An 18805-nucleotide genomic window follows, 5' to 3' on the forward strand; every position below is an offset into this window, starting at 1 on the left:
TGAAGAGCCATTCTTCTCCATGACAATGCCCGGCCTCGCACGGCGAATTTGACGGTAGCGACCTTGACCGAAATGCGCTGGGAGTTTTTGCCTCATATGCCCGTTACAGCCAAGATTTAGCCCCAAGTGATGACCATTTGTTTGGGCCCCTTAAAGAGCACCTCGAAGGAAAGACGTTCCATACAGGTGGAACCCTCCAGAAAGATGCCCTGTACTGGCTACGACAGCAGTCCACTTCTTTCTACGCCAAAGGCATCAAAGAGCTGCCAAAGCGATGGCAGCGGTGTCTAGATGCGCACGGGGAATACTTTGAAAAACTGACATAGTTTGGTAGAAGGGTAGAAAATCCAGCGAACCGGTAAAGAATATGGAGGGAAGTGCCTCGGGACGAGAGCCACCGATATTTCGAACAGAGAGTGTTCTTCTTCTGGGCACCGTCCTCGTTAGGGACATAGTTTGATGCTTCCTGAATTTTCCATTGTATTTAAAGAAACAAAAGTCTCGGTAAACCTTGAACGATCCTTGTACTACATTCCACGTGAATCTGCTGCCATCTGTTGATTGCACACTAAATATTCGTCAGTGCCTCAAAGGTCATAGGCGCGACCCAACCGATGCTATGCAAAATACGTGATGCTCTCGTTAGTCTTCACTAGAGTCACTAGCCTTGACTATGGTCTGAGCTACTGCCGCCTTCACCCAACTGTTGACTTCCAGACGCAGGTTGGATCAGCGATTTAAGGTGTTTCGCCTGCCATGTCGATCAGGAACATCGCGACATTTACGAATCAGAAGCGGGGAAAGCGTTCGAACAGCCTCGTAACAGTCCTATACGTCGAGTGGGTACGACGTCCGCCCGTTGGTGGTAGGTCTAAGGTCACGCTAAAGACTGGGAGGTTGTGTGTTCGAATCCTACCACCGGTTGGGGGGGGGGTGCTGTCTAGGGATTTCCAGCACACTTTAAACACAGAGGACAGTTCCCCCCAAAGTCGGCCCAGGACGCGTGCTAACCCCACTCTGTCTTTCACTCCCTCATGCTGCACTTCATCTGTCCACGTCTGTACGCCACTCATAGCCACCGTTGCTTCGCGGCGAAAACATTGAACCAATCCTGGAAGGTATTTTCTTTATTTTTTTGTCTCATGACCGCGAGGTGACACAATAAGCAGTCTACTGACGATTATCGCCTGTGTGTGTGTTGATAGTGTCAATCTTGATTGATAGTGATAATCTGCTGTGTCGGTTTCGTTTTTTTTTTTAATTTTTTATCATCTAGGTTTCCACCGAATCATCGATAAGATCGCATCCACAACGACAAAACAGAAGAGATATGGTTGGGGTGTGCGGTACACAACCCAAACAGCAAAATGTACTGAAAGTCGAGTGCAATAGGGGTGGACGGGTAGCCGTAAGGCCTTGAACAGAACCGTGAAACTAAAGAACATTGATAAGACATATACCGTCCACCCCTATTGCACTCGACTTTCAGTACATTGTGCTGCTTGAGAAGGTGTCTGCGGCTTTCGACGGCGGATCAGCTCCTTTAGCCGCCACATGGGACATGTGTCCGGAACATCTTTTGCACAGGTAAGATTGAGAGTAACTGAAATGTGCGGACTACCAAGCAAAGAGCTGTCGAAAGGGGCACAACGTGCAACGAATAGACACTATAGATAACAGAATGGCAATCGAAACATGTAGAGCTAGGATCTGCTTATATTGGGACGTTTCAGTATAAATCATGACGACTTACGAGAAAAGAGCGCCCACAAGTCGGGGAGGGGGGGGGGCACAACCTTTACTTGCCCCCCCCCCCCCTCTCGGAACACCAGCGGATACCACGCGGATACCTCGTAAGTTTTGAAACAACAGAGAAGGGTGCTATACGGATCACTGGAAACGTGCCTTAGGCTTAGCTTGGTCGGCCATTATATGTTGGTCCCAAGAGATCAGTTTTAACTTTTTCAACGGGTCACATTACCTGAGAAGACCAATGGGAAGGCTGTACACACAATCCTTTGGGGGTCATTATGGCACGCTACTAGGTGCATTCTTTTCGCTTGCACCTCCTGCACCAGATCTGAACTGGGTTATTTGCGTGATGCACTTTCCTGCTGAAAAGAAAGACATCACTAATAATGTTCCTTTCAGCTGGAAGGTGCAGCTCCCGAAAACCCGTCTTGCGTGGAGTCCGAGGTAGTGCAGTCCAGTCCAAGTGAAAAGAATGCGCTTACTATAGCGCATCTTTCCAGGAATCTCAGAGCTACCCTTTATACGGCTATGCAGACAACTCTAAAACCGAAACTGGAAAACTAGCAGCGACGTCACAGGGCTGGTTCCTCAATTTCAGCTTTACTTCTCTACGGAACAGGATGCTCGCATTCCATCATCCATGTCCTACTGGGACGCCTTGTAGAGGAACCGTCAAATATTCTATACATCGGCGGCTCGCTCTACTCTTAGGTCAAGTAAGCCAGGCGTTACTCACCTCGAGACAAGCGTTATGTCCATTCATAGCTGCCAGGTGCATAGCGGTGTAACTCGTCGGATCCAACGCAGCGACATCAGCGCCTTCTACGGCCAAGTACTGCGGGCAGAATGCAGACGCATGATTGGTAAGAGCCGTCACGCAAAACTGGCAGTGCAATATTACCTTAACAACTTCGGCGTGTCCGTTCGCGGCAGCTAAGAGAATTGGCGTCCAGCCTCTCTCGTCCACTGTCCTGGGCACGGACGAATGAAACGCACGAGGTTAGAATAATCGAGCAAGAAAAACACCACGACTGTCTAGACGCCAACGGAATGCAGACTAGAGGGGGAACAGTTCCAAGGAGAGCGAAGTCGTGCAGAATACACCAACAGATGTCCAATCACGGCTAAAGGGACCATAAAATGATTCATCGTGAATTTTTTGCAAAACGTAGAAGATGGAAACAAAATGCCAACAAATGAAATGTGACAACAACTTCCGCAAATTATTTGCAACTTTGCACATATTCTAGACGTGCGCCGAAACCTATGGCAAGTCGCCAACACTGCATTTCGGACATGGCTGACATAAGAAGCGCGCGAACGCATTTTAGCGTGCCATTTTTAACGGTGCAACTTATCCGTTAAAAGTGGAAATATCGGCCTACTGATACATTGGTCTTTCGGAGTATTTCCATTACTGTATTACATTAATACCTGGAGTTCCATTGCCACGGGAACGTCCAAGACAGTGAGAACGCGTGACACAGACATAAAGGGGTTACAACGCTTTGATATTTGTGGTTTATTATATTATGCACGCATGCACTGCATGCTAGAGTACCGAGGAAAAAAGAACTACTTTTCTAAGTGTCGTAGTTAGCGAGATACAGACTCTTGAACAAGCTTCGGCGTCGGGCTCTGACGTCCGAGGAGCGCAAGCCTCGACAATCCCTATTGGTTCTTGTCTATCACGTGTGCGCCAACTCAGTCACTTTGCTGCAAAACAGGGAATGCTGCACCATATCGACGGAAATAATTCTGTCTTTTATATCTATGTAGCATAGCTTGGGGAAAAGTGTCACGTCCCCTTTAATACGAGTGGAACGGAAAGCATAGAGATTTAGCAGCGAGCTATGCTGCTCTCTACCAAGCAACGCTGAAAGTTTGTTCGACGAAGTAACCGAGAAGGGCTCACCGAAGAGACGACTAGCGCTGTCTCCTAGCGTCATCCTTGTCTGTTCGATGAGCGCTAAATAGGGTTTCGCGTTTTCGGCATTTGCCGAAAAATGCCGAAAAACACTCGCCGAATATGTTTTTAATATTCGGCATGTTCCGAAAATGCCGGTACCTGATCGCACTTTACTCCATCGGGGGCATATCACATTTCCGTTTTTCCTTCACCTCATTTCCAGGTGGAATTTATTTATTTGGATAATACTGCCGGCCATCAGTTGAGGGCCATGGCAGAGAGAGCACAATGAGCAACACAGAGACACAGCATCACTTTGGTTCACACAGAGCCTAACATAACGAAAATAGCACAAGAAAACAAGTGATCGCCTAATTCAACATGCTTAGTTGGTTAATAACTGCCTTAGAAAAAGCTGCGGAGCCAGGAATGTACGTCAGGTATGGTGGTAGCTTGTTCCATTCGCGAGTAGTGCGAGGAAAAAAAAGAACAATTGAACAACTGCTTTCTGCAACGAAACTCGCTGATGAGGTTAGCGTGTTTCTGCCTGGTGATACGACTCTCGTTGAATTTAAGATAGTCGTCGAATTTAAGACCGCTTTTACCATGTACAATACTATGAAAAAAAAATGAAGACGCCTTACTTCTCTGCGGCAGGCTAAAGGTAACAGGTCTGATGCTTAATGCGGGGAACACGGCCCTGCGGAGCTGCTAGCCTCTAGTAAAGGGAAAATACTTCCCCTGTAACACTTTGATCAGTGGGTCAAGAGGGTTCAAGTACACGTGGAGCCCTCCAACAAAGGAAATGAAATTCTTTGCGTTCTCAATGTCCTCCTACCAAGCTGCTCTCCTCCCGTAGTCCCGTTCTCCCTCGTAATTACAGCTGGCGATTTTTCGGCATGGACGTTTTGATATGCCGAAATTATCCGATTTTGTAAAAACATATAAATGCCGAAAAACACCCGCCGAATCTCCCGAGGAATATATGCCGAAAATGCGGAACCTTACTTATGGACCGACAAGCACAAAGATCACAATTTGTGTTGAACGGACACTTACTCCATTCGCTTGTGATCGCTCTTGAGTAGGAGCTTGATGACGTGAAGATCTCCTGTCCTGGCCGCCTCGTGAATACTGAGGCGTGCCACGAACTCGGCCTCGCTCATCTTCTGATACGTCAAACCAACGCCGAAGTCGCCTTCGTCGATTTCGGGCTGGACGAAAACAAGAGTCGCTGTTGCTGACGGCATTTCCGGTTGCGATACCGGTTATAACGTATATGTACCCACCTTGGCCGTGTGCAAGATGTCGCTCCGATCAATCTCAATGGTGGGCCTCAGAAACTGAGTTGCCTTCGCCGGTCGCCCACCGCTCGCGTCGGGGTGGTTAGTGGCCGTCGAAGCATCGTCCTCCTCTTCGCCACCTCCGCGGCTGACTTCTCTGCTGACCTCTTCGCTGACCTCCGTCGACCATAATTCGCTCGTGTCTTCCTCCTCCTCGGTGATAGATGAGGTGTCTTGCCTTTCTGACGTTTCTTCGTCGGGGGCGCAAGTGGCTCCCCCTCCGTGGCCAGCTTCCTAAAGCGAAAGTACATTGTCCAGTATGCATGGGTTTGTAATACAGCGAAGGACACTACAGAGAATCGTATTATCCGGAAAATCGTATTATCCGGAAAATCGTATTATCCGGAAAATCGCATGATGTGTGAACGCTATTCTATTCACGAGGGCAGTGATATAATAAGAAGAATGCCATCGTGACGCTGATGCTTGTAGTTGACGTAACCGGGAGAGGGTATTGTGTCGCGACCAGGACGAACGGAAAACGCGGAGGACGCAGAACATCGCACACGTTTCGAAGTATCGCACTGCATGTTTTGATGTGCTGCCCCGTTCTTGTTCTGTTGATTGATCCATGTAGACGGATTGATGCTTAAAATGGGGATGTGTATATTTTAAAAGCATTGTGCGTCAGAGGAAGACGAGAGGGAGAAGGAATACAAAAAGAAGAGATGACCATAATGATGGGAACAAGACAAAAAAGGGGAGGACGCGAAGTCACGACAGGGTCTGACAGGCAAACCTTGCACCTCTACACCAGATTGGGTAACTTTATAGAACAAAAAAAAAAAAAAAAAACACACACTGGCTTGCATAACAGTCACAAAATAAACCAAGGCGTCGAAACGTTCACACCTTTGTTTGTGTTGCGATGGTTATGCAGGCCAGTGTGTTTTCTTCGTTCTGTAAAGTGACGTGTCCCCTGGCTTCTGGTCTATTTTCCGATTAGGTAACGAGAACAAAATCAAAATCAAAATAAGAAGAAATAAAAGCAGCAGAAGAAACGGAAGTTGGCTTCTGAGGAACGATATCTGTGGCTACGGGCCAAGGAACGTTACAATTGCAAACATCAGGCACACATACGTGCAAAGAGGACGTTCTGCCTTGCTTCAATGTGACGTGCGGCTGAGCCCGTAGCCGCACTATTGTCGGTGGCCAGACGAACCCCTGTCTGGGCTCCGATGCCAGACACTCGCCCTCCGACCTGCGTTTAAATTGCATACAGTCCTTCCCATATCCTTCACAGAGTTGGACGGAAGCAAGGCCATTGACAGTTCTTACAGAAGATGCGACGTTTCCTGGCCATCAGTGCTGCTCCCACTGGACTGATCGGCGTCGTCGTCTTCGTTCTCGGACGCCGACGCGAGGGCTCCCGAAGAAGAAGACCTCTTCTGCCAGGCCGAGGAACTGTCTTCGGCGGAAGAGGAGGACGTTTCGCTGTAACCCGTGTCTCGACCTGCGCAGGTACTTGTACTTCCGTGACTTTCTGCAGCGTCCTGCGTCGGAAGAAGAATCGCAGGTGAAGAGTCAGCGACGTTTCGAGTGGAGACCGTTCTACCGGGCAGGGCACTCTCTGTTCTACGGGTCGACAACAGTCTGCAGTCGACGGATAACTGGGCTTCCTTTCTGTCAGCTTCTGTGCTGTTTGATGTTTTCCCTACTTTCCCGAATGAACTTATGTGGACGTAGCTTTCTCTGAAGTCGGCCCAGGAATTACGCTCAACTTGTCCCCCCAATATCACACTCCTTTCTGCTGCCCTCTCTCCTACATGTGTGCTCACCGTTAATAAGCTATATAGTTGCCTCAATGTATTAACACCAAATTAGCAGAAAATGATAAAACTGTCGACCGCTGTGTGGTGCTGAGTATGTCACTTGTTATAATTGCGATTAGCGAAAGGTAATTGATGAAAGGACCGCGGGTATCGAACCCACGCGCTCCGGTTTCCGTTCAGAGGTTCATCGACACAAGCCTCGCTTAGACTCCACAAGCTAGATACGCACTCGCCCTTTTACACACACACACATCACACTTGTTTCCCAGCTGCACTCACATTCATACAGGCATAGTAGTACCTATACTTCTTGTGAATGAAGCACAGAATAACAAACACTTGAGGATCGCAACGCCTTGTCATCGACACACCGTTGTGCGTTGTGTGTATTCTTCAGTGTTTCGTCAACCTCAAGGCTACTACGTTTAACGCGGAGAACAGAATTGTCCTCTCGCGGAGTCCTGCAGTAATGATCGTACCACGTTTTATGTTACACGGACCCTCTATAGCATTGGCGAGACGGCGTACAGCTTACCTGGAGATGTTGCTGAGCATCTCTAGGACTGGTGGGCGAAGGTCGGGGACCCTCTCGATGCCTCGGACTCCGTCCGTGTCTTGGGGAGTGACCGGTAGACCTTCTACGGTGGCCCTCTGTGGCTTTTCCCTGGACACCCACTGACGAAGCCTCCCCTGACTGCGCGCCCAGGCTCACGAAGCTAGAGTCCACGTCTGAAGTTTGTTCTGACCACCGTTGCTGCTGAAGATATTCATGTTGATACTGGCGGTACTGCTGGGCTTCTGAAAAAGAGAGTCTACGATATAGCTAATACTAATTATAATAATCGGTGGGTTTACGTCGCGGGTGAAGGACCCTACAGTGGTCGGTCTGTATTTAGCGTCCCTCGAGGAAGACGGCGTGCTTAAGCAACTTGTGCCCTATAGCACCGAGATGCTGGTATGGGTTTGAACCCATAGCCTTTGCATCAGAAAGCGAGGACACGCTGCACAGAAGCCGGTACGTTCGTTGGTACTGTGTTGTTAACTCATAAATCATAATCTTTGTGGTTACCAGTAAACGTAGGCAACTCCGAGTTTACAGATGCTCGTTGTAATTTCAACGCGATGATTCTTCACAGTTTATTGCCAGTCTTTGATGTTGACGCATAATTTTTATCCGTACCAGGCACGAGGTGCATGAAGTATCTAAACTCTGAATATTCTCTCGATACACAATGTGTGAGTGTATGTCGTGAAGCTAGGAGCACAAAATGCTAAATTTTGTAACGGTATGCTAGAGTTTCATGTTTCATCACGAGGACATGACCATAGGATATATCGGCGCCCCGAACTTTCGGTTTCGCCGCAGCATCGGAGCGATTCATTGAATCATTGTACAGCCCATTCCTGTCTTCATTTGCCCTATAGGACCTTGCGGCAAAAAACACCATGCAAACGTCAGCCATGGGCGTACAGAGAGTGGACAGGGGGGGGGGGGAGGCAAGGGGAGCGTGGCCCACTCGAGCGTCAAGGTCACTCGTGCAAATTGTGGACTCTTTATTCATAGGCCATGATCTTTCTCAGACGTCATGATATTATGAACATCTGAACACCCGCACAGTTCGCAGCGTCCGTCTCAAGGAAAAATCCTGCGAACGCCCGCGCGTCAGTGTCGTCAGGCTTCGTAACGCTCCGATGTCTAACGAACGGAAGAAGAAGAAAAACATGCCTTGGCTTCGGCGGCAAGGGCACGGGTACTGGAAGGTCCATTGGCGTCTTGCCGTGGGTGGAGATTCCTTGACGTGGCTCCGTTGATGGTGGTCTACGCTGCTGGACCGGACATTACACCAGTCACCCTGCGCTGAATCGGTCTCCGTAAAGGCGTCTTCTTCCGTCTGCGAGCTGTGGTTCCGGAATAAGCGACGACGAAGGTGCATTGGCTGGGGAGTTTCAACAATACAGGGAGTTACAACGAGGAAAGCACATCGGTGACTGTCGATTGGCGAACAGGAAGTAGCGAAAGTTAGCGAAAGAGGCACAAATGAATGATGCACGCATATCCTTTATTACGGGTAACAAGGATGGAAGAAGCGGACGATGCAGTAAACGTATCGTGAGAGATGAAGGAACAAACGGGTAATGTGCTCATCATGGTTATACAGCAAGCAACATTGGAAGCGCTAATGGCTGACGCGCTCGTCCCGTTGCGGTAACTAACACTGGAAGCAAAGATTGAAAACGAGCGCGTGTCAAATATAGCACACTCTTAAAAATGAACTTCACCGCATAGCACGCTCCTAGCCAACTGTCATCCCGAATGACAACGTTCTCGCCCCTGATTTGTTGAAAACGGGAGGCGGAGCCTATTCTGTGCATTATGCAGGGCACAGAATAGGCTCCGCCTCCCGTTTTCAACAAATCAGGGGCGAGAACGTTGTCATTCGGGATGATGGTTGGCTATAGCAGCGTGCTATGTGGTGAAGTTCATTTTTAAGAGTGCACTTACAGTGAACCCTCGTTAATATGACCCCCGATAATCTGAAATACCCGCTTTACGACCATACTGCTGGGGAACAATTTAGTGAAACCTCTGCAAATCCCCCCTGTTAATACATGTATGACAATGCCGTATTATGACCAAAATTTTCGGGAACGACCATGGTCATAATAACCAGGGTTCACTGTGAACTCTCGTTAATGTGGCTCCCGATAATCTGACATACGCGCTTTACGACCATACTCCCGGGGAACAATTTAGTGAAACCTCCGCAAATCCCCCCCCCCGTTAATATGACAATGCCGCATTATGACCAAAATTTTCGGGAACGACCATGGTCATAATAACGAGGGCACACTGTATATGAATGACGGATCCCACGAAGTACCAAAAAAAGCACAAGTCCTTTCGTTTGCGAAAACGAACGTAAATGATTAATATATGGCTTTCGTTCCGTTCTCGGAATGTGTTGAAGACGCAGACGGGCGGGCTACATTGATCCAGCTTACGACGAGTACGGTGCAATACACAGGGGTGACACAAACCCGCCATTGTTGTAACTACCCTCAAGCGGGTGCTTTTGGCAAAACTGCCATCTTGTCCTGGTCGCACGTCACAGAAAACGTCATTTTGAGGTCATGTGACTTTGTTTACATGTCGTTTTGCCGCTTACCGACATATTTTCACCGTCATAACACCAAGGGATGACCGTATTTTGCCAGCGTAAACTATGCGGTGCTTCTTCCGCAACATGGTAGTCCATTTCACCTAGTTTAAGTACATCGCATCGGCTCGGTCATCACATCTTTGGAAGTTGTCAACAATACGAGGCTTTATATGTAAAACTGCGCGTTTTATTGCGAGATTATCGGATAAAAATAATTACCGTGATCGAAAAACATCCAAAACGTCGTCCAGAAACAACAACCGCATTGTTTACAAACGGTTTGGCCGCCGATCGTGGGCGCCGCCATCTTTAAGGTCACGTGTGCCTTGACGTTTGCTGTGACGTGCGACCAGGACCTGTCCAGGATGCATTGCGTTCGCCCAGCACGCTTTCGTCTACGGAGCAATACATTGGATGCCACCCCTGTGGTGCAATAGGATGCGGTACTTACCCCGTCCCGGGCCGTTGCGGAAGTAGAGTCTGGTCCAGGCCGCGCTTGATGGTGTCCTTCGCCTTTTACGCGTGCTCTATAAAGCAACGCACAAAGTAAGAAACACGCGCAACAATTCCCGCAGCCACCGTCGCTACTGTTCCCTTACTATACATCATACAGCCCAGTAATCAAGACCATTGTACTTACCCCTTGTGAGTGGGCGTGGCCTCGGTTGAAGTGGTGCCAGATTCTGATTGGCCTGCTCGACGTCCATGAGTCTGCATGCGTACACGAGTACGTTCACTTCGTGGCACATACATAGTCTCGGTCTCCGACAAGAAGCATGTATTTGTACGGTTGACTATGCCGGCTCCTGGTACAATATGAGGCCCACTAGTGCAATCTGTGCCAATTATTTCGCATCCTACAAGAGCGCTCCTCCTTTCAGCTCGACTCACCCCGTTAATTTGACGAGTCAAGATCTACTTTTACGGCTTATTTTGCGGACTAGTGCATGGAGAGTGGAATGCAAACAAACCTTTGAGGAATGGGTCTTGCGTGTTGTTCTGATCTTCAGCTGCGGTATATTGTCGCTCCTCTGTTAAAAGAACGGATAACACAATACAGCGAAGCTTGCTTTAGTTTACTTAATTTTTTTTTAAATCTTTGTGAGGGATGGCCCCTCGCCAAGCTATCGGGTCGCCTTATTAATGGTACGCCAAAACCACGCTGCAAAAACACAACACTGATATTACAAGCCGCGTGTGCTTAACAACAATTACGAGTAACACTATAAAAATGGATGAAAACACAGTATAAAATATAAAATGGATTACATACAGAAGAAAGTAACTGCAGCGCGGAATGACAAATTCACGATAATTCATGAAGCGAACGAGTATACGCTGGACAGCCCACTCGCCACTGTGTAATACCATGTTCGGATTTACAAAGAACTCGATCAAGCAATGCTAAAAAAGTTGAGAAGCCATCTCTAACCGCATGGGTTTAGTAGTAGTGCCCTATTTGTAATATTGTAGTTCATATGTACAACACGCAAAGCCGTGCTTGTATCAAGAGCGCGCTTCTTTTGTAATAATATTCACAAACAATGCGCTTTCCGAAGCTCGGTAAGCAGTGCACGACGCCAAAAGGGGAATTTTCCTGCGGGGGAGCAGACAGTTACCATGACAACAGATACGCCACGCACCTTCCAATGAAGAGGGAAGAGGTGCACGCGCCGTTTTCTACTGTAGTAACGCATTATATATATGGGAATTAAAGGAGCCCAGGAAGCCATCTAAACGATTTTCTGTTTCTGACGCATGGTGAAAGGGTGTGACTTGACTAAAAACGCACCCGAACGGCGCTCCCGCTCAGCTCGCTCTGCAGGGTGAAAGGAGGAGAAGGAGGAGGAGGATAAACTTTAACGGTGACGTCATCACGGTCACAAGATTGACCGGGCTCCAATCGGGACCGGCGCTTTCCACGTCCTTTTGTTTCCCTTTCGTTTCTCTCCCAGTTCTCCCTGTGTAGCAGACGACGTTTCTCAAAACCAATCAGCGGGTTGTACCGCAATGACGTCAAAGCGACCCAGGCAGCGTCTCCCTGTTTCTTGTCCGTCTGTTCGCGGTCACCTTTGTACAGCGGGCAGCTATAGTTCCGGGCATTGCCACCGTTGCGCACGGTCGCCACTTTTAAAATCGAATTCTGCAATATTTATCCATCCGTTGAATGAGTCACATCGCATAAGGTATTTTACGAGACAGGTTAATGGCTCGATTTAAAAATAAGGGCAGCGACTGAATAATCACGCAGCTCCGTATTTTTGGTGTGCACTAACTTCTGGGATAGCATCGGAATATGACTTTGCCTGGTATAGTCTTCGTGAGACAAATTGTCAACGTGTGATTCCTCGAAAGAGTGTGAGAATCGTTTCGCGTCTCCTTTTAGCAGACGATTGAGCACTTCTTCCCTGTTTCTGAGCTAAAGCAAATGTACAGATCTAAACGCTCTAACCGGGAGAGTTGTGTCTTCTCACTTACGAATGCTAGCACTAGAGTAGGACGAGAGGTAGGACTTCCGCAGCTGCTGGAGCTTCCGCGACGCCGTATGAATGCCGGCTCCACCCTGCGGTGACAAAAGACAACGAGGTACGCAACCGTCAGTAAAAACAGGGCGGCCTATTTTCGTCGAAAAGGTGTGTACCACTCCGCCAACCCCAACTGAGTTACGGCAACGGAGATAATAGAGAGTGTTAGTGTACGCTATCGCTTTTGCGTACGTAAGGGATAGCGTTGGTGGTTTTGCGCACTGCGAAGCTCTCTTTCTATTATGCGCGTGCGCAGAAGCATCAAAGCTATCCCTTACGTACGCAAAGGCAACAGCGTACGCTGCCCAAAAACTCACTATTAGAGAGTTTTGGTGTACCGTACGCTATCGCTTTTCCGTACGTAAGGGATAGCGTTGGTGGTTCTGCGCACTGCGCCACGCTCTCTTTATGGTTTGTGCGTGCGCAGAACCACCAATGCTATCCCTTACGTACGCAAAGGCGATAGTGTATTATACACTAAAACTCTCTAATAGTGAGTTTTTGTGTAGCGTACGCTATTGCCTTTGCGTACGTAAGGGATAGCTTTGATGTTTCTGCGCACGCGCATAACAGAAAGAGAGCTTCGCGCAATGCGCAGAACCACCACGCTATCCCTCACGTACGCAAAGGCGATAGCTTACGATGCATTAAAACTCTCTAATAATTGGGGGTTACACAATCCCAGTCTCGCCCGTGGTCTCAGCCATATTGTTACGAAACCTCCGACCCGCGAAGATGACAACTCACAATGTCCGTGCTTGATTCCCACCAGGTGGCAGCATACTATACATATAGATCTATAGAGCTTTCTTTAGTGTTTTAAACGCCGTTTTTAAGGGCTCCATGTTCTCTTGCGTATTCTGAGAACTGTTCTTAACGATAACCCGTTCCTCGAAGAGCACAATGGGGTTTCCCCAACTTCTATGAATGCATGGTCGATCACGAAAACTACTAGTGGGTGTACCCTTTAGGGGCTAATGGAAAGATTTTATATAAAAAAAAAAAAGTTGAAAGCGAAGGGTGAAACCGTGTCATTTTTCAGACCCGCGGTTCGCGTGCGACAATAGGCCAAGGAAGGAGACGTGTCTGTGATGATGAGAAAATGTTGAAGAAAATAATGAGCTAGAGGTGGTTGGAGCGACGAGGATAGATGTATCAGCGTGGATGGCAGGAGAGATCGAGTCACCGTTTCTTTCTCTTTTTTTTTTTCCTATTCAGCCTCGTCACTCAACTGCCTCATGTTACCTAACCTACAGGTTTTCCCGCTCATTTTAATCCATTGGTCACTTAATTTAATCCAAGCACTACCCAATTTAATCCAGTGGTGAACCAAATTAATCCAGACACCAACCAATTTAATCCAAGAGCTACCCAATTTAATCCAATTGTTTACTGTGTATCCAGTCATGAGTCATGACACGACTGAATACGTACGGAATGCATTTGCATGTGTTGCTTGGATTAAGTTCGGTAGCGCTTGGATTAAATTGGTTGGTGTCTGCATTAATTTGGTTCAGCACTGGATTAAATTGGGTAGCGCTTGGATCAAATTGAGTGACCAATGGATTAAAATGAGCGGGAAAACCTGTAGTTTCATCTGGCTGTGTCTTCTAGTGCATAACGTTCGCGTTGTACATGGTGGAAGGTGTCGCGAAGGGGCATTTCGTGTTATGCACGATGTATCGAGCGGATCGCGTTATAAATCGGAATCCTTCCCGAAACAGCCGTTACTATCAAGATATCATATAGCCTCTATAGTTGACGTTGCACACATAATTGCCATACATCACTGCCATCTATAGGAATGACCTCCCCACTAACCTTGCACTCATCTACGAAAACCGTACCTTCCGCAAACAAATCCTCATTCTTATACCATGATCACCACTCACATCAATGTTGTTTTATTGTATTTATAGTTTTTTCTGTACGCATTCATGTTTTTGTATTGTTTATTGTAACACTGTGTACACTGCTCTATCACACTTTAGTATTGTATATAAAACTGTGTATAGCAAACATCCCTTTCTTAATTAGTATCACTGTATTCCCACCCCCACGTAATGTCCATTAGGACCCGCGGGGTACTACGAAATAAATAAATAAAAATAAATAGTTGATGAAAGTCACTGAAAAGGTTAGCCAGCTGTAGGACTCGAACCCACATCTTCTGGATTGCCGGTCCAGGGCTCTACCAATTGAGCTAAGCTAACACGCCTTCTCAGCGACTTCCAGGATGCGTCATCTGATGGGACAAACCAGCCACTCTCTCTCACTCATCCTCCTTTCACTCTTACATTTTTGCTCACTCACACACACATTCATACGACGGGATCGACGCAGGCGGCAACTGATGAACATGAAAGAACTGATGTTCTGAGGCTGGAAGAACATAGAAGGAACAACATTCTATGTTGTTCCAGCCTCAGAACATCAGTTCTTTCATGTTCAAAAATAAATAGTTGATGTAATAAAAAATACTGTAATCTAATCTACCACGGGCGTCATTCTTGCACCTACCCATGAGGACTTGTATTCCGTAGAATGAGAGCGTAAGGTTGAGGTTCTTCTTCTTGTGCGGCAACTGGGAACGTTTCCGAAGCGTCGACGTCCGAATCTCTCCGAGCTCGAGGAGATTCAGTGTGGTGCACTTGCCACGTGGCCGGCAGCTCGCAGCTATGCCAGCGGTGTCCGGACAACTGGAAGAAAAAGACGCGCTATTGTAATACAGTCGAACTCCTTTACAACGAAAGTCAGGGGACAGCAAAAAAAAATCGCAGTAAAGGTATTTTCGTTAAAAAAGATGTCCATTATTGGACCTATAGGGCTCCAGGGGGACCGGAAAAAAATTTGCTGTAGTGGTATTTTCGTTAAAAAGGTGTTCGCTATAAAGGAGTTTGACTGTACTGAGGCGCCTCCGACTTTGAAGGTACATAGAAGTTATATTATTATCCGATTTTGAGGGTACATAGAAGTTATATTATTATCCGACTTTGAGGGTACATAGAAGTTATATTATTATCCGATTTTGAGGGTACATAGAAGTTATATTATTATCCGACTTTGAGGGTACATAGAAGTTATATTATTATCCGATTTTGAGGGTACATAAAAGTTATACTATTCGTTATGGTCCCATTCCCTTTTAGCGTGTCACTGAGGAATGAACGCCCCGGAGCGTGTTCCGTAAACTTTTGTCCAGCACTGTACGAGATATATACCGTGCTCCGCAATGACACGTGCTGGTCTTTATGTATATATTTCTGTTGGTTTTTCGTTTTGTCCTGGTTTGTTCTTTCGTTTTATTGAGGGCTCACACTGTTTGTTTCAGGGTCGGCAGTGCACATCGCTTGTACACTCTCTTGAAAGAGTGAAAGGTTTTTAAAGAATCTTACAAAGTTGTATTTATTCGTGTAATGTATTTTACAAGCTGCGATATCACTTGAATCCAAATCGTTACAGTTATAACGTAAATTGTATCTATTTTAGTTTGTATATTTTTTATTTTTTATTTTATTTTTTTATTCAAACTCCCCTACTTCTCCACTTACTGTGGAATTGCGTAGGGGAGAGGGAAATACAGCTGATACAAAAATGTCAATCACTATATCTAGCTAACAGAAACTCAGTGCTTTCTAAGTATCAGGAAGATTCAGACATAAATAAACAAAGCTTCATATTATCTAAGTTTCTGCATGGCTATAATAACATGATGCTCGTAACAAAAATAATAATATTGAGCAGGTGTGTCGAGTTGGAAATGGTTGACGATTCTCCATCGGCGCCTCCAAAGAGAGGCGGTATTGTAAATTCATATTACTGAAAAATTGTATCATTCGCCTTGGTCATTAGCTTAACTTTCCACTCAACTTAGACAACAACAACAACAAAAAAAAAAAAATTCACAGCTGCCTACCAGTCCATTACGGCCGACTACATCCCCTGCCCCGATGACATGCTTTCCTCTGAGCGTCAGCAGCATTCGGTGACACGGGTTTCCCGCTGTTTCCGAATCGACCGTGCGTTGGGGGAGCGGATTTAATGCTCCCTCCTCCTTTCTTCCAATTGATGCACGGCTACCGGGAAGCACCGGTGCCCACTTTGCGCTCGCTGCTGCAAATCGATCCTGCTCTGCCGTCGCCGGGTGTAACGGCGTACTCCCACGGCTACGCTTTCGCCCCTCAATTTTCCGTACAGAGTCGATTTAGCTGCGTTGGAAAGTTCTGCGGAGACTTCAAGTGCAGCGTAAACACTAGCGCTCCGTGGCCGCAATGCGATAGTCGTTCTGCAAGAGCTCGATCACCAAGATGGGATTACAAGAACTGAAGTATCCGGGAAGAAAGGTACCAGAAGAACTCGGCCACCAGGAACAGAGGGAACACAAGAACTGGAGAATCCGAGAATGGTACCAGTAGAACTCGAGCGCCTGAGAAAAACAGGACCTTAAGAAGTGGGCCACCAAGAACAGAGGGTACACAAGAACTGGAGAATCCGAGAATGGTACCAGTAGAACTCGAGCGTTTGAGAAAAACAGGACCTTAAGAAGTAGGCCACCAGGAACAGAGGGTACACAAGAACTGGAGAATCCGAGAATGGTACCAGTAGAACTCGAGCGCTTGAGAAAAACAGGACCTTAAAGAGTGGGCCACCAAGAACAAAGAGAACACACGAACTGGAGCATCCAAGAAGTGTACCGCAAGAACTCGAGCACCTGAGCAGAACGGGACCATAAGAACTGGAATACCAAGAACAAACGGAACACAAGAACTGGAGCATCCGAGAATGGTACCAGTAGAACTCGAGCGCTTGAGAAAACAGGACCTTAAGAAGTAGGCCACCAGGAACAGAGGGTACACAAGAACTGGAGCATCCGAGAATGGTACCAGTAGAACTCGAGCGCATGAGAAAAACAGGACCTTAAAAAGTGGGCCACCAAGAACAAAGAGAACACACGAACTGGAGCATCCAAGAAGTGCACCGCAAGAACTCGAGCACCTGAGCAGAACGGGACCATAAGAACTGGAATACCAAGAACAAACGGAACACAAGAACTGGAGCATCCGAGAATGGTACCAGTAGAACTCGAGCGCTTGAGAAAACAGGACCTTAAGAAGTAGGCCACCAGGAACAGAGGGTACACAAGAACTGGAGAATCCGAGAATGGTACCAGTAGAACTTGAGCGCTTGAGAAAAACAGGACCTTAAAAAGTGGGCCACCAAGAACAAAGAGAACACACGAACTGGAGCATCCAAGAAGTGTACCGCAAGAACTCGAGCACCTGAGCAGAACGGGACCATAAGAACTGGAATACCAAGAACAAACAGAACACAAGAACTGGAGCATCCGAGAATGGTACCAGTAGAACTCGAGCGCTTGAGAAAACAGGACCTTAAGAAGTAGGCCACCAGGAACAGAGGGTACACAAGAACTGGAGAATCCGAGAATGGTACCAGTAGAACTCGAGCGCTTGAGAAAAACAGGACCTTAAAAAGTGGGCCACCAAGAACAAAGAGAACACACGAACTGGAGCATCCAAGAAGTGTACCGCAAGAACTCGAGCACCTGAGCAGAACGGGACCATAAGAACTGGAATACCAAGAACAAACGGAACACAAGAACTGGAGCATCCGAGAATGGTACCAGTAGAACTCGAGCGCTTGAGAAAACAGGACCTTAAGAAGTAGGCCACCAGGAACAGAGGGTACACAAGAACTGGAGAATCCGAGAATGGTACCAGTAGAACTCGAGCGCTTGAGAAAAACAGGACCTTAAAAAGTGGGCCACCAAGAACAAAGAGAACACACGAACTGGAGCATCCAAGAAGTGTACCGCAAGAACTCGAGCACCTGAGCAGAACGGGACCATAAGAACTGGAATACCAAGAACAAACGGAACACAAGAACTGGAGCATCCGAGAATGGTACCAGTAGAACTCGAGCGCTTGAGAAAACAGGACCTTAAGAAGTAGGCCACCAGGAACAGAGGGTACACAAGAACTGGAGCATCCGAGAATGGTACCAGTAGAACTCGAGCGCATGAGAAAAACAGGACCTTAAAAAGTGGGCCACCAAGAACAAAGAGAACACACGAACTGGAGCATCCAAGAAGTGCACCGCAAGAACTCGAGCACCTGAGCAGAACGGGACCATAAGAACTGGAATACCAAGAACAAACGGAACACAAGAACTGGAGCATCCGAGAATGGTACCAGTAGAACTCGAGCGCTTGAGAAAACAGGACCTTAAGAAGTAGGCCACCAGGAACAGAGGGTACACAAGAACTGGAGAATCCGAGAATGGTACCAGTAGAACTCGAGCGCTTGAGAAAAACAGGACCTTAAAA

At 47.2% G+C, this 18805-nt stretch overlaps 1 protein-coding gene and 1 long non-coding RNA gene across 2 annotated transcripts in view; one reads left to right on the forward strand and one right to left on the reverse strand.

The window, feature by feature from the left end:
• The window catches only part of LOC135392060 (uncharacterized), a 79533-nt gene that overhangs the window by 6998 nt on the left and 53730 nt on the right, over positions 1–18805 (reverse strand). Inside the window, exons 4-16 of the mRNA XM_064622701.1 lie at positions 14983–15161; positions 12416–12500; positions 10909–10968; positions 10578–10648; positions 10389–10464; positions 8503–8713; positions 7312–7574; positions 6283–6497; positions 6085–6205; positions 4951–5238; positions 4721–4875; positions 2654–2723; positions 2489–2587 (exon numbers count right to left, since the gene is read on the reverse strand). Coding sequence (XP_064478771.1) covers positions 2489–2587; positions 2654–2723; positions 4721–4875; positions 4951–5238; positions 6085–6205; positions 6283–6497; positions 7312–7574; positions 8503–8713; positions 10389–10464; positions 10578–10648; positions 10909–10968; positions 12416–12500; positions 14983–15161 — 1893 coding nt within the window. The remainder of the gene's footprint in view (positions 1–2488; positions 2588–2653; positions 2724–4720; positions 4876–4950; positions 5239–6084; positions 6206–6282; positions 6498–7311; positions 7575–8502; positions 8714–10388; positions 10465–10577; positions 10649–10908; positions 10969–12415; positions 12501–14982; positions 15162–18805) is intronic.
• On the forward strand, positions 1501–6856 carry LOC135392061 (uncharacterized). Its single transcript, XR_010422162.1, has 2 exons — positions 1501–1587; positions 6248–6856. It is a non-coding gene; the product is annotated as an uncharacterized LOC135392061 (long non-coding RNA).

Source organism: Ornithodoros turicata, chromosome 4, assembly GCF_037126465.1.
Source record: "Ornithodoros turicata isolate Travis chromosome 4, ASM3712646v1, whole genome shotgun sequence".
Lineage (NCBI taxonomy): Eukaryota > Metazoa > Arthropoda > Arachnida > Ixodida > Argasidae > Ornithodoros > Ornithodoros turicata.